This window comes from Pithys albifrons, chromosome 5 (genome assembly GCF_047495875.1).
Source record: "Pithys albifrons albifrons isolate INPA30051 chromosome 5, PitAlb_v1, whole genome shotgun sequence".
Classification (NCBI taxonomy): Eukaryota; Metazoa; Chordata; class Aves; order Passeriformes; family Thamnophilidae; genus Pithys; species Pithys albifrons.
In genome coordinates this window covers 2,506,306-2,522,011 of record NC_092462.1, presented here as the reverse complement: position 1 = coordinate 2,522,011, position 15,706 = coordinate 2,506,306, and the positions used below count along the sequence as shown (strand labels likewise).

Below are 15,706 nucleotides of genomic sequence, written 5' to 3'. Positions count from 1 at the left end.
AATCATGGTTTAAACTCAGCTGGGAATTTCCAGGGAGTGTGTGTGTAAGGAGAGCACATCACACACAGTGTAATTTGTTTATTTTAATAGAGATGTTATTTTATATTTATAGCAGTGAGAAAAGTGCTCTAGAAAAAGATCCTCCAGTCAAGGCAAGTTACAATAGCTATCATCCAAATCCTAAATATTCCACACAGAAAGAGGTACTGCTGGATTAAGAAAAGCTTTTGTTTTACAACAGAAAAAGTTAAAAATGAGTAGTTGGACCATGAAGAGTAACTGAGCTTTTTTTATATTCTATTACTGTAAATTATTGGAACGTGAAATGCACAGAAATCAAGAACTGTCTGCAACATTTAAGACTACAAAACACGTTGGGTAGGATATTAGATGCAGAAGGGTGGGTTTGGGGATTTTATTTGATTGGTTTTTTAAAAGGGAATCATCCACCCTCCATTCTCTCTCCACAATGGAATTATAGCATTAAAATCCCCCAAACCACAGAAATTTGTATCCTGTACTCCTCAAGTGCCTCTGAACTGCTGTTACTTCAGTGACTGTCTCAGGCTCAGCCTGAGGTCAAGGATGTGCTTCAAATCAGGTACTTACCAATCAAAATATCAAGCCATGTACATGCCTAAAACCCTACACCTTGGCCTTTCCCAGTGAATGAAGCAAAGTGAGGAAGAAATGGAGGTAAAAGTGACTGCAGCTGGAAAAGGAATGTGGGTGAAGGGACAGCAGCAGGTCAGGATGGGTGTCCAAGGGAAAATGGGGGCTTTGCACCTTGATTTTTGGGCCCTTTGTCACAGCAGGCAGGGCAGCCTTGTTTTGATGGCATTCTGCACATGCAGGTGTCAACACAAGAAGCCAAAGGATGCCATTCCTGCAAGCTCCTGCTCTCCAGCTGCTCACAGAGACAGCTCCGAGGCCCCGAACAAAGATGTCATTCCAAAGGAACACCATGTCCTGGCACACAACTCTGGGCACATCAGCTCTATCCAGAAGAGCTGCTCTCAAAGTGACCCATTTTCCCTGGCAGCTGCAGCCCCAAGAGCTGCTCCTCCACCTCCCCTCACCTTCAGCTGCCCCAAAACATCTTCTGCTGCGTCAGCTGCTCATCGTGCTGCTCTTGTAAGCTCTCCCTGCCCTGACTCAGCAAAGGGCTCCTTGAACTTGGGCCACATTTTTACTGACAAGTGTTGGGGTTTTCTGCAAATAGTCTGTTCCATGGTGGAGTCTTCCTGGTCCAGCTGGATGCAGCCACTGATCCCGGTCACTGCTCCTCCAAGGGCAGCCGGCACCGTCCGTCCTGGGCAGTGTTGTAGGACTCACAGTTCTTGCACTTCATGCCCAGGAGATGGAACTGCACTGTGGAGCGGGCATTGCAGTCATTGCACAGGATCTGCACACAGAAGAGAGAGGGAGACGCTTTGGCACCAGGAGTGTGTGTATATAAACAGGAATTGTGAACACCACAAACCCACACGTGACTCCCAGGCACTCAGCAATAGGACAAGGGGGCACGATGGGCTCAAGCTCTGCCAGGTGAAATTTAAGTTGGAGAGCAGAAAAAAATTCTTTGCAGAGAGAGTGCTCAGGGATTGGAATGGGCTGTCCAGAGAGGGGGTGGATTCCCCATCTCTGGAGGTTTTTAAACTGAGCTTGGCCGTGGCACTGAGTGCCATGATCTGGTAAAGGGACTGGAGTTGGACCAAGGGTTGGACTTGATGATCTCGGAGGTCCTTTCCAACCCAATCAATACTATGATTCTATGATTTCATCTTCATTCCCTAACCCTCAGGTTGGTATCTGATCCAGGACAGCTTCCTAGTGCCCTCTACTGCCAGGAGCTCCAAGGCAAAGCTCCAGGAAAACCAGACACATGGTGTAAGGCTGATCTCTTACCTCCACCATCATGTTCTGGTACTCTGTGGGCATGGGAGTCTGTGCCACTTCGTTGTCCAGCTGACGCCAGTACCTGCTCATGTCCAGCGCCGAGTGCATGCACAAAGGACACCTGTAACCTCTGGCAGGAAGGGAAAAAGAAGTTAAAACCAAAGATGCAGTGAGGCCATGAAACAAATCCACTCAAAAGGACAAGTTTCATATCATGCCAGTGAATGAAACACCATGAAACAAGAAGTTCTTGCAAAGTGAATTGAAAATTCAAAGTCCCTTACCCCTTTAAGAGTTGGCTTTAAATTACCTGGTACAGAATTGGCATTATGATCTTTGCCTTTTGGAGTAGTATGTTTGGACTATGATAACACTAAAAGATGTTTAGAAATACTTACTCCTTCAGCATCTCCTCGTAACATGTTCTGAAAGGAAAACACAGCGAGCAGATCAGTAATAAGAATGTAATTAATGCCTGGTAACACTGACTTGGACTGCACAAAGGCACACAAGCTATCCCCAGACTAGAGGTTAAAAACATCCTTAGGCCAACTGAGAGGAAAACTTCCATCATCAAAATTAACTGAGGAAGGAAGACAACCCTTCTAAAGATAGTATTTCCTAGTGAAACAGGCTGTCCCCACCACATGGGTCCCTTAGAAACCAGTTTTGAGCAGCTGATACAGACCAAGTGTTGCTGAATAAACACCCCACAGAAGGCAGCAGCTTTTCCTATCTCACTATCTGCTTTACCTGTGAAGAAGGTGACCACATGGCATAACATGAGCTCCAACACGAGACGTGTGAATATCCTGTTTCCAGGCAAATATCAGAGAAAACACAAGAAAATTAATTCAAACACAGTCAGAAATAGGGCCACATGGTAATCCAAGAGATGAAAAGAAGCAGCTCACCTCCAAACATATCGGGCAGTCCTGCCTGGAGACATTTTCAATGCACTTTGCAAATGGAAGAGAGAAGAAAAAGTTATTCTGCTGTATAGATATCTGTGTTTTTCTGAAGTGTAAAGTTCCTGTCTGGAAAACTTCTTACAGCTTCACCTGGAGGCCTCTGTGATGCTGTTAACTGAATTTAGAGAAGCAGAACCCACTGCTCCCACTGTTCCTGTGGCCTCAAGGTGTTATTTCTTAAGATATGGAGCTAAGGTGGTGTGTTCTCACCTTGTGCTTCCCTCGGAGACTCAGGCTCAGGCACAAATTGCATTTGGAACAGTGGAAGAAATCCTCCTTGGGGCCAATCCTGAGGAGAGAGGTGTCAGGGCAGGGCCAGCTCCCCAGGGAGCCAGAGCCCAGCTGCCCCCACGCACCTGCAGATGCCGCAGTCCCTGCAGTGGTACTGCTTCTTGTCGCGATCGAAGAGGTGGCAGATATCGCAATAGTACTCGCCAAAGAGGCTGTCACAGCCCTCGCAGCGCTGCTGGGCCTGAGGGGAGAGGAACAGCTGCAGTGCCCTGTGCAGGACTGGGAGCCTCAGGGCAAGAGAGACATGGAGCTCCTGGAGCGGGTCCAGAGGAGTTGATTCAGGGACTGCCTGGAGTATCATTCTTAGGAGGAAAGGCTGAGGGAGCTGGGCCTGTTCAGCCTTGATAAGGGTCTATCAGTGTCTGTCATACCTGAAAAGAGCATGCCAAGAAGATGGACCAGGCTCTGTTCAGTGGTGCTGAGCAATAGGACAAGAGGCAACAGGCACAGAGTGATCCACAGGAAGTTCCACCTGAGCACCAGGAAGAACTTCTTTCCCATGCACTGTGCACTTGGAACATGCCCAGAGAGGGTGTGGAGTCTCCCTCACAGGAAATATTCCAGAAGTGCCTGGATACAATCCTGTGCCACGTGCTCCAGGGTCACAGAATATCCTGAGTTGGAAGGGGCCCACAAGGGTCAGTGAGTTGGACTCCAGGCCCTGCACAGGACACCCCAAGAGTCCTTTATTGCCTTTATCATGTCCCCAAACAGCCTGGGACAGCCTTAATTGAAGGTGGGAGCCCTGATGGTGAATGCAAGGCTACACGTGTGCTTTTTCTTTGTGAATAAGACAATCTATATCTTGGCATAGAACCACAGAGTCACAGAATATCCTGAGCTGGAAGGCAACAGCAAGGATTATCCAGTCCAACTACTGCCCATTGAGATTATCTCAGTTAGTTAAAACATGGTTGTAATAACGCCAAGGTCACGGGTTCAATCCCCTGTGTGGGCCATTGACTGAAGAGTTGGACTCGATGATCCTTGTGAGTCCCTTCCAACTCAGAATAGTCTGTGATTCTGTGACATGTTCCATTCCTGCCTTTAAAGAGTCTTTTTAAGACTTTAAACAGGCATTTCAATGAAACAAACCCCAAGAATTCCACCATGTGACTGAGAGCATTGTCCAAAGGCTCCTGGAGCTCTGGCAGCCTTGGAGCTGCGAGCACTTCCCTGGGCAGCCTGTTCAGTGCCCACCACCCCCTGGGGGAAGAACCTTTCCCTGTTATCCAACCCAGCCCGCCCCTGACACAACTTCAGTCCATAATCCTGCTGGAGGATGGAGGTGGCACCTGATGAGCCATTGTGGTCCCTTCCAACCCGGCTCATCCCGTGATGCCGCTCTCATCCCTCCCTCCCTCCCAGGAGCACCCACCCACCTTCTGCAGGAGGCGGCAGCGGATGCACTGCACCTCGGACACTCGGAACCGGTCCAGCTGGTGCTCCTCGGCAGCGTCGTGGCACAGCCGGCACGGGTACAGCTTCCCGCAGCACGGCGCCTGGCAACGGAGGGGCACGGCAAGGATCAGGGCAGGGAGCGGGGCAGGGATGGAGCGGGGCAGGGCAAGGATCGGGGCAGGGATGGCGCGGGGCACGGCAAGGACCTGGGCACGGCAAGGACCGGGGCACGGCAAGGACCGGGGCAAGGATCAGCGCCCGCCCCAGCCACGGTAAGAGGGGGCCCAGGTTCACCCACCCGCAGCCGGCAGCCCCGCCGGTAGTGTTCGCATCCCTGCTCGCCGCATCCCTTCTCGCTGCATCCTTGTTCGCCGCATCCCTGTTCGCCGCATCCCTGTTCGTCGCATCCTTGCTCGCCGCATCCCTCTTCGCCGCGTCCCCCTCCCTTCGCCGTGGCCATGGCGGCAGCGCTGGCTCCAATCCCGCCCTTTCCGCTTCCTCACCACCGGTTCCGGGGGTGGAGCCGCCTGGAGCTTGCGGTGTGGCTGCCCCAGATCTTAAACTTCTGTAGTATTATCCTTCCCACGGAATCCCCGCTCGGGGTGGGAGGGAGCTCTGGAGGTCCCCGCGCCGCCCAGGCAGGGGCAGCTGGAACAGGTGGCACAGGGATGCGTCCAGGTGGGTCCGGAATGTCTCCAAAGAGGTTGACACCACCACGAATCAGAATATTCTGAGCTGGAAAGGACCTCCGAAGCCTGACGGAGCTCACAGAGCATTTGGACAATGCTCTCAGGCACGTGGTGGGATTTTTGGGGCTGTCCTCTGCAGGGCCAGGAGCTGGACTCGATAATCCTTGTGGGTCCCCTCCAACTCGGGATATTCTGTGATTCTTCCAGATGTTAAGGTGGAACTTCATGTAGGTTTTTTTATGCTCACTGGTCCTCGTCCTGTTGTTGGGCTCCACTGAGAAGAGTCTGGCCCCATCCTCTTGACACCTGCCTTTGAGATCATTGTATGGATTGATGAGATCACTTCAGTCTTCTCCAGACTAAACATTCCCAGTTCCTGCAGTCTCTCCTCATCATCTTTGTGGCTTCTGCTGGATCCACTCCCATAGCTCCTTATTTTCCTTGGACTGTCAGAATTGGACACAGCATTCCAGATGTGACCTCACTAGGACAGAATGGAGGGGGAGGATCACCTCCCTCAACCTGCAGGCCACACTCTTCCTACTGCAAAACTTCCTCTTAAACCTGTCTTTCTTTCTCCCCAGTCCTCCCACAACCATCCCCCCTAAAATCCCCACTCTCCCTCCCCCAAACCTTCTTTTCCCCCCCTGCATTTGCCCGTGGCTACCTGACTGAGTGCTTTGGCCAGCTGGGAGCATCCGCTTTAGGCAGAACCAGGCCTGGAATTGGAACATCCTTTTATTTACAAAAGAAATGTACATGGTCAAGACACACCACAGCCACAAATCCCAAAATTCCATGAGTTCAGATCATATTCTACCATGATTCATCAATGGGAAAGGCTATATTTTTGTGGAAAAATAATTTCCAAAGTTAATGACACCATGTGAGTTGTGACAGCTGATGGAAAACAGAGTTGTGAGCAACACAGAGACAGCACAGAACTGACCACAGACAAATTGAGGGCAGATAAGCAAAAAATGGTTTCCAAACAGTCACGAGATAAAACCAGTCAAGTTCTACACATCCCATTCCCCCAGGGACCTAAAAGGAATGATGACTTCAGTTACTGAGCCTGCTTAGTGTTCCACACTGATATTCCTTCCTGCCACATGAACAACAGCCAGACAAGAGGCTCAGTCAAACACCCCAAAGACAACCACCTGAACAGGGTCAAAGGTGGGAAGGGAAAAGGAATCTAACACAAAGTGACATGTGCATTAGCAAGGGTTTCAAAGGAACAGCTGGGAAGATTTGCACATTCAAATGTTGCATTTCCTGCACAGACATTTTTTTGCCTGTCAAGGCAAAAGTGCTTTCCAAACTAGATCAGGCAACCCACCAAAACAGAGTCATTTCAGAGGCTGCTCTTGTCACTATTCATTTAAAAATAAACTCCTCGTGTGGGCAGCAGTTAGGGAAGAGAAAGCTCAGCTTCCTCCAAACCCCTCCAAACCAGCTTCTGCCCTTGTCACACACCAACAACTGTGAGTTTTCTCAGACAAGGCCTGGCCCTGGGCCAGAAAGTCAACATTTCAGGGGCTCTTTGCATGCAAGAAATCCAGCAGCGTTGGCAGTGCCAGCTGTCCTCAGCCTGGACCTGAGCCACTTCCATGGCAGTGCCAACAGAGTAAGGGATCCTCCTCTCCCCTGCAGAGACCTGGCAGCTTCAGCCCCTGGAAACTCAGCTGGGTTGTTCCCACTATTCAGTCACCTGTATCAAGAGGAGAAAAGCAGAATGATGCTCAAGACAGGGTAACAAAAACACAGAGGTGCTCCTTGTGACAGGCTTTGTTTTGATTTATTACACATCCTTACCTTGCTGAAGCTGTGTACTTACATCTCTGTGTTTCATAAAGCAGATAACTGGAGTTCTTTTTCCCCCTCCTCACATGCAGGCAGCCAGTTTCCCCTTTTTTTGTTGTTCTATCAACTTGCCCAACCCCAGCTTTGTGAGCTGCTCCATTTCCAACACCCACTGCCCAGCCCCTCAGCTTAGAAAATTGATTTACCAGAGTCTGTCATAGCTACATGTCCTGACCAAGGATGTGAAGCATAAAAGAATTTTCCCCTTGTACTTCCCAACTAGGCAAGTGTTCATGGAACTATCTGTCAGAAGGCTGCATAGCAGGAATTCAAGCCCACCTTTTACAGGTAGGATCTTCTCCCCAAGGCTAATGTTCAGCTCTGGGGAAACTGGCTTCTGATGCCTCTGGCATCAAGGGCCCTGACAGCTGGAAATTGGAAAAGAAAGACACAGGATCAATATCCAAGCATAGGATCAATGGAAAGAACCATCACAAGCCACCTGGTAGGGATGCATGCAATGGCAACTTAAAACAAAGCTGTTCTGTGGTCAAAAAATGCTCCCCCAGCATAAGACAGTTAAGATCCCAAGGCAAATTCTGCTCCTGGTAAGAGTCACACTGGAAATGTGTGGGCTGTGCTGTTGAAAGTCACAAAGCAAACAAGTGCAGAGCAGCACAAACCAGTTTATTGCTTGGATACCTGCTGTGAGGACAGGCTTGAGTTATGAAGGTCGATAGTGGCCAGGGAGGGGACTCGGGACTCTGGAATTGTTCTGTTCTCCTTCTTCAGGAATCTGGGATGCCACTCTGCAAAACACAGCCAAGGCATGCAGGGTTAAGGAAATAAGAGCTGCTTGCCCCTTATTTTGGTACCAGGTTTTATTTAGAGGACATCAAGGCTCTCACCTTCCACTCCTCTCAGCTCGGGGCGATGATTTAGTTCTGGCAAATGCACATTTGGCTTGGAGAATTCCCATTTTTTCCTACTTGCCTGAAGGGTGGTTTTTTCATTAGTAACCTGTAATCATAAGGATCAGCTCATGAAAATACAGAAAAAATAAACCTATTTTCAAGCTTAAAAAAAGCATCAACAGTGTTTTGCTGTAGTTGGAATCTGTACAAGAAAAGACTCTGATGTGTGTGAAGGAATTCAACCTGCTCAGGGGTCATTTACACACTAATAAAAATGAAAAAGCAACAGCAAAATAAAAGCAATCATCTAAGTGAGGCTGGTTTTGGAGAGATAAAACACACCACTTGGAGAATGGCTGGGATTAGTTATCTGGAAAAAAGCAAATGTTCCTTGTGGCACAGGAAGAATCGTGCCCAGGTAGTGAGAGCAGTGGAAAATTTCCATTTCACTTGTTTTCCTTATCAATTTTTAATGCCTTCATGGCATGACTAGAGAAGGCCCTAACCACATTAAATCCAAACCCTCAGTTCTGCTGCAGTAGCACAGCTACATGGTCTGCTTTTCCTGGCCAGGCAGGAGGCCATGGATATATTCCAAATCTCAGATATCCTGTGCTGCACTGCTCCCATCATTTAAATTTGTTTCCTGACATTAAATGTGTTTTATAGAACTATTAGCAAAGGAAAACAAACAACAAGCCTGTAGGAAAAAAATGGGGTAAAGAAAACAGTATTTCTAGTTGGGAGCTATGGTGAGGGATGGAACAGATGGAATTCTTGACAATAAAACACATAATTGAGTTCAGAGTTTTATTTCTGCTTTGCCAAGGGACAAAGACAGATGACTCACCGGAGTCAAGCTGACACTGCAAGGGCCCACTGGAGAAAGCCTCCCTTGCTTTAGCAGTGGATTCCAGTATTTTTTACTCTTCTCATCCAGTCTGTGATCAAAAACACCCCAAACTTTGTATTAATTGAGGTAACATGGGGAATATAACAACAACAAATGCAAGATATCCCAAGGTCCCATCTTGTGCTCCCCCATCATCACCCTGCAGTGCTCAGGACAAGGCAGTCCCTCAGCAACAGGGATGATGGACACAAACTCTCCCAGCTCTGCTCCCATACCTGTAGTTCAGGCTCCCAGGCATAGGACCCATCCCAAAGGTCGGAGAAAAGCTCTGGTTGATGGGAAGGATAACTCTGCCCGTGTTCTTGGTGTAGTCCAGGCTGCTGCTGGAATCCTTCAGGCTGGTCTGAGGGCTGATTTTAAACGGGTTGATGGCGCTGTCGTAGAGGAAGCTCAGGGTGGAGGATCGATCTGCTTGCTCTGCATCAGCTTTAGAGTACCTCGTCTTCAGTAACTTTGCATCTCTGTTCCTTGGGCCAAAATCCTGTTGGGAAGATCAGCATCATCTTTCTCTGCCAGGCATGGTAAAAAAGCAGCCAACAGCAGTGCATACAGGGGAAAAAAAATCAAAAGCCAAAACATGCAGGATTCTGCAAGGATCTGATGGAGATGGAATTGTTCCTATTAGAAAACCTGTTTTCCATCAAATGGGAGGAAACTTTGGGCAGAGTTCAGCACCCTCTGTAAACAAGTCACTTCAGAACAGAACCAGAAATGATGGAGGAAGAACAGCCTTATCCTGTGCCACTTCCAAAGGCATTAAATAAAAACTGAGCCCAATGTCATCTCAAAGTCATTGCAAAGCCTCCTTAGTACCCAACTGAAAGCAAAATGTTTTATTTCTAATTTTTTTATTTTTTAATTTTTTTTATTTTTACTGTAGAGACAAGGCTTTAAAACAGGTAAAGAGCAGCATAAAGCATGTTCCCATGATTCAACATGACTTATGCTTCCCAGTTTTTTCTCCCTTCAGCTCTGTATTTGCAGGAACTGCATCACCATGTAGTTCACCTGCAAGGGACTGGCCAAAGAGCCACATGAAGACCCCTGAGCTATTTCCCAGGTATTTAAACTCCTGCATGAATTTATATTTTTATAAACTTTGAAACATGAAAAAAAAATGAAAAACAGGTATGGAAAAAAAATGGACTAACCTGGACACTGAACAATTTTCTTTCTTCCAAAACATTGTCTTTGTCCTTTTTGCTGATTTTGGATTTTTTTTGTAACTGATGGTCTCTGGCATCTTTCTGGATCTTTAATTTAAGCTCCTGAGTAAATCTACATTCCAAATAAGGAGAAAGGGGGAAAAAAAACAGTAATCTTAACATCATCATCAATTGTTCAGCCCAGGCTTCTACAGACTTTTAAGTAATCAAACAAACCATGCTTTTTAACTAATGGGAAGTCAAATATGATGGATACAATAAAATAAACAAAATCTTGAGCACACATTTTTCACATCACAGCAATAAAGCTGTTTGTATTCCAGACTGGTGCAGAGAGTGACCAGTATTAAGACTGTACTACCCAAAATGGTGTGACACTGAGTGCACACACTGATGAATTAATGTCACAACAAGCTGAACGTGCCACTCCAACGTGTTCCCTTCCAACTGCTCTCCTGTTTCCAGCAAGGCTAAACCCAAAGAAACCCAAGACACTGAGCAGCTGTCAGCTCTGCAAACCCAGTGTGCCAGCTAAAAGCACAACTGCTTCACTTCTTTATAATCTGAGGCTGCTCTGAGCAAGAAATGAGCTGCTTTACCTCTCAGCAAACCCATCCTTGGTAAAGAAATCACGCTGCAAGAGTTCGGCGCAGGACGGTCTGTCGTCGGGGTCAATCTGCAAACACTCCTGTCAAACCCATGTGAAAATGGGAAATTAGAAATGAAACCAAGGCTTTGGCATGTCTGAGTGAAGGCAGGAACAAGGCTCCTCCCTGGAGGATGTGCAGCAATCCCTTTGGCTCTGGAGGTGACTGGCTGAGTCCTCCCTGTCACGCAGGACTGTTGCAGTTCTCTCTAAGCTGCCAATCCAGGCAGTTGCTCACTCCATGGGGAGCTGAGACAAAGGCACTCTAATAGCCCTGTTCTCAGCTGCACAAGGTGAACAACAAGCAAGCAGAGAAATGTTCATAGGAAACAATCTGTTAATTACCTTGGCTAAATCCAGCACGGCAGCAGAGAGCTTGGGATAGCGTTTGTCCAGGGATTCGACCTCCTTCACCTCAGGCAACCTCATGCCAGCAAAGAGGGGATTTTTATAGAATAACTCTTGGTGTCTTGGAATTAAATTACCTGGAATCACACAAACCAAGCAACCACATGGAAAAAATATACAGGACAGTGAAATACTTGAGAGGCTGAAATACTGGGTCAGCATTACTGTGAGGTTGTTCCTTTCCCACTCATCAAAAAAACTTTGATCCCTTCTTTGGGTTGGTCTCTTCTCCCAGGCACTCAGCAATAGGACAAGGGGGCATGATGGGCTCAAGCTCTGCCAGGGGAAATTTAAGTTGGATATAGGAAAAAATTCTTTCCAGAGAGAGTAATCAGACATTGGAATGGGCTTCCCAGAGAGGGGGTGGATTCCCCATCCCTGGAGGTTTTGAAACTGAGCTTGGCCGTGGCACTGAGTGCCATGATCTGGTAAAGGGACTGGAGTTGGAACAAGGGTTGGACTTGATGATCTCAGAGGTCTTTTCCAACCCAATTGATTCTGTGATTCCTGAGCAGGCACCAGGAGTCCCACAGGCTCTTACCGAGGCACTTGGTGATATGGTAGAGCTGGTCAATGTCTGAATCTCCAGGGAAAAGGGGCTCTCCTGTAAGCATTTCTGTTATCACCGTGCCAATAGCCCAGATGTCCACAGCCCTGGAAATAAAAACAACACCATCCCAGCTCAGCACGGCTTCATTTGCCCCTTTGCTCCAAAGGCTGAGCAATGCAGAGGATGGAGCCTTCCACAACCCTCCAGAGGCCACACTCACTTGCCATACTTGCTGTCTCCCACCAGCAGCTCCGGGGCTCGGTACCACCGGGTGGCCACATAGTCCGTGTAAACTTCCCCGGAAGCCGCCAAGGGACGGGCGAATCCGAAGTCACAAAGTTTCACAACTCCCGACTGGGAAACCAGGATGTTCTCTGGTTTAATATCCCGATGGATTATCTGCACAGAGGAGAGCAAGTCAAGACAAACTCCCCATTGGTACAGAGCAAACTTGCTGGCTCGGCAAAAATTGTAGCTTTCTTAAGTAGAAAATTAGAGAACGCCTAATTTCAGAAACATTTATTTTATCTCTTTTCAGCCAAAGGTTTATTTCTTTATATATATACATGACTATGTGCTTCTGTATCTACTAATTCTAACTGCAGAGCTGATTTCTTGCACATACTTACATTATGACTGTGACAAAAGGCAACTCCTCTCATAATCTGAAATAAGTATTTCCGAACCCTCTCGTTGTCCAGTCCCTTGGGAGACGCCTCGAGGTCGTCGAGCACCGTGTGATCCACAAACTCAAACACCAGATACCACCGTTTCTTCCTTTTACACACTTCCAGCAGGTTCACCAGATTCTCATGTCTGAGTTGCTGTTATAAAGCAGGGAGTATTTAGTGAGAGATGGATGGTCTATAACAGGAAAACTGTTATAATAATGGATATTTTTAACTGCAGCCCAGCTGGGACATTGCCAAAAAATGCAATTTGAATAAAAATTGGGGAGGGAAAAAAGGCAATTTTATATTTTAGCTATTTTGCCATCATGCTCTGACCAGACAAGAATCCACCCTCAATTTGTTACACATTTATCCCACACCAACACAACAGGCCATGCTACAGTGCACAGTTATTTATTAGCTGGAGTCTGGCAGGGAAATATCACCTGGAGGCAGCACCAGAGCCTAGGGATGTGACTGAGGGAAATGCAACAGGGAATTGTAGGGGAAGCTCTGCCAGTCCAGAGGCAGTGCCAGCCAACCTGCATCTGGGTCTGCCCAGATTTCTTGAAGGCCTGAAAAGAGAAGAATTTTTTAAGGACAATCGATTAGAGGAAAAGCTCTTTCCTCAAGAATTGTTTGTGCCCAGCCCAGGAGATCTGAAGAGGTTTTGCTGTTTTCAGCTACAGTTAAATTTCTACCCAAACTCCAGAACAGGAGTAAAGAAAAGATAAATAAATAAAATGAGGTTCACAAGGAGCAAGGGAAGAAACTGCAAACAGACTAAATCTGCAGGTGTTTGCTTTCACTGAGAGAGGCCACCCTTACTGAGCTATATAAGGAAACGTTCCCCTTGCTAAGATTCCACTTACCCAGGAAAACAAGTTAATTCCCAACACACCTGGGAGGTGCTGCAGGCTCTGACTCAGTAACACAGGGAGCCTGACCAAGGGATCAGATACAATCCAGGCTCACAGATACACCTTAAAAGTGTTTGAGGGGATAATGCCTGGAGCTGCTGGATGTGTCTCAAGCTCCAGCACACACATTTCTATTAACTCTAACATTCTACAGTTCTGGCAGTAATGGCAAATATAATTTTTTTTCCCTTCACAGCACAGGGACTGTCATCTGCCAGACTTAGGAAGAGACACTTGTGGCAGCCAAGGGGCCAGGACACAGGTTTGGACACAGGTTTGCTGGTATTCCCACCACTGCAAGACCCCACAGGAGAGAAAAAGCCTGGATGCACTCCAAGTGGAATAAGGCTCTCCTTCATTTCTTCACCAGACACATGTATGTTCCAAACTCCCACCTTTTACTATCCCAGGTTGCTCAGAGCTCCATCCCACCTGGCCTTGAGCACTCCCAGGAACGGAGCAGCCACAGCTTCTCTGCCCAACCAGTGCCAGGGCCTGCCCACCCTCACAGGGAACAATTTCTTCCAAATATCCAAACTAAAGCTGCTCTCTTCCAGTTTTACTCCGTTCCCCTCATCCTGTCACTGCAATAATGATACCAGGCAACTCCCACACTCCAACAGCAAAGGACTCCCAATGGACTGCTGAGGTTCAGGGAATGTGACACCTCCAGCCTTCCCTCCGCCAGGGAAGTGCCATGAATAAAAGAAAATAAAATAAAACTTTCCTAGAAGCACTTTCCCGGATCAGGTAACACCGAGATCCCCCAGCTTGGTTACTGTCACACTCAGGTCACCATTCATCCGCAGGTGTTAAAAGTTCAGCGTTTCTTTCATTATCGGCTAATTCACAGCAGCGGGGACAAGAATTCGGGACAAAACAGGGGCCCGGTGACCACCAGGAGGCAACAGAGTTCTCGTATTTTCTCTGCTGTCACAGGGCACATAAACACACTTTTCTAACGCAGGTTTCGCCAGGTGACTCCAGCAGGGGAACAGCAGGGCAACAAAAGGCTAAATTAACCCATGGAAATACAGACAGGGCCAAATGGAGCTTCTTTCGCCTTGGATTTCCTCAGTTATACCTTGTAAATGGAGCTGACAAGACGCTGTGCTGCGACACAACCCCATGGAGCCTGAATGGGGAGCTGAGCGAGGCGCCGCGAGTTTAAAACACAAACCTGCCCAAAGTGAGACACCAAACCATCCCGGAGGGTCCCCCCCGGCTCACCTTGAGCAGTTTGATCTCCCTGGCGGCGATCTTCCTCACCGCCGCGTCCTCCTCGCTCTCCAGGAACTTCTTGACGGCCACGATCTGGCCGCTCTCCTTGTTCCTGCACTTGGTCACCACCCCGTAGCTGCCTTCCCCCACCAGCCCCAGCACCTGGTACTTCTCCATGGCCGGACAGACCCGGCTGGAGCGGCCGGACAGGGATGCGGGGTCTGGACCGGGATGCGGGGACTGGACCAGGATGGAAACACCGGGGATGGCGGCGGCGGCGGCGGCGTCGCCAAAGCAACGGTCCGCCGTAAAGCGCAGCCGCGCCCCGCCTGTCGCAAAAGCCTGCGTGGAAACCTGCTTTGCTTATTAAAAAAATTGTTACAAGTATAAAACGTGATAAAGATTGATTTCTTGAAACCGCTGGGGCACGTAAAGGGGACACGGCTAAGCGGCCTTGTGGCTTGAGCGCAGTGTGAAGACATCCAGGCTGAATCCGTGTAATGGCTATTCCCTGTGGGCTGTTGGGATGCTGCTGGTGTTGCCAAGGATGTGGCCGTGAAAAAGGCGAAAATAATTCGCTTTTAGGTGTCTGTCCCAGTGCTCTTGCTGTGCATTTTGTCTTGAAAAGCTATCCTGCATCCCTGTGTATTTATTTAGTGATGGAGACTCCATCCAATGTAGTCTTCATCCAACATCCTCTTGTTCTTTCCATCCAGTGATGGATGCAGCACCCAGAGATGGTTTTCTGCTCACCCCGACCTGGCTTGCATGGCTGGACACGTGTAGGAAAACACAACCAGAAGCTGCAGAAACAAGGACATTCCATGTGGATATTCCCAGTATTCTCTCCTCGGTTCAGTGCCCTCCATTGCACAGCTGAGGGTCCTGTAGGAAATGAGGTGTCCAATCTGTCTGAAGAAGTTTATGGGCACCTGTCAGGTTGGGACTAATGCAACATTCCTCTTTGGGAGAGGAGCAGTCTATGCCTTGCCAAATTGCCAATTCCCTGGAAAACAGCGTCAGGAGTCATCATATATCCCAATAATACTTTCTGGAAGCTTTACTCTATTTCTCTTGAGTCACGTTGATATGAGTCACCCTCTGTAATTAATTCCTGGTTGTTTTTATGTCTCCTTCACCCTCATCCTCACTCCCTGCACGCCATCCCTGCAATGCACCTTTCCAGGCTGACCTCACATTATCAGGAGGGAAAAAATCAGGTCTGGGTTGGCATTGATTT

The 15,706-nt window shown here is 48.1% G+C and overlaps 2 protein-coding genes across 3 annotated transcripts; both read right to left on the bottom strand.

Annotated features, from left to right (window-relative positions):
- Positions 1 to 68: 68 nt before the first annotated feature.
- On the bottom strand, positions 69 to 5,069 carry RCHY1 (ring finger and CHY zinc finger domain containing 1). The gene is made up of 9 exons (XM_071555437.1): positions 4,861 to 5,069; positions 4,544 to 4,663; positions 3,227 to 3,342; positions 3,081 to 3,159; positions 2,814 to 2,858; positions 2,653 to 2,711; positions 2,298 to 2,324; positions 1,909 to 2,029; positions 69 to 1,405 (listed from the first exon to the last, which is right to left on the bottom strand). The coding sequence occupies exons 1-9, from the start codon at positions 5,020 to 5,022 to the stop codon at positions 1,277 to 1,279; spliced, it is 858 nt and encodes a 285-aa protein (XP_071411538.1). The 5' UTR covers positions 5,023 to 5,069; the 3' UTR covers positions 69 to 1,276.
- An 855-nt stretch (positions 5,070 to 5,924) lies between these two features.
- Positions 5,925 to 14,746, bottom strand: CDKL2 (cyclin dependent kinase like 2). Of its 2 annotated transcripts, XM_071555435.1 has the most exons (13): positions 14,476 to 14,746; positions 12,284 to 12,478; positions 11,875 to 12,053; positions 11,646 to 11,758; positions 11,042 to 11,181; positions 10,650 to 10,738; positions 10,036 to 10,162; positions 9,100 to 9,365; positions 8,822 to 8,912; positions 7,966 to 8,077; positions 7,760 to 7,866; positions 7,397 to 7,485; positions 5,926 to 6,965 (listed from the first exon to the last, which is right to left on the bottom strand). In XM_071555435.1, the coding sequence occupies exons 1-12, from the start codon at positions 14,641 to 14,643 to the stop codon at positions 7,426 to 7,428; spliced, it is 1,647 nt and encodes a 548-aa protein (XP_071411536.1). In that variant the 5' UTR covers positions 14,644 to 14,746; the 3' UTR covers positions 5,926 to 6,965; positions 7,397 to 7,425. The 2 variants fall into 2 exon arrangements, with proteins under 2 accessions (XP_071411537.1, XP_071411536.1); XM_071555436.1 differs by lacking the exon at positions 7,397 to 7,485 and having other exon boundaries at positions 5,925 to 6,965.
- Between the last annotated feature and the right edge of the window lie 960 nt (positions 14,747 to 15,706).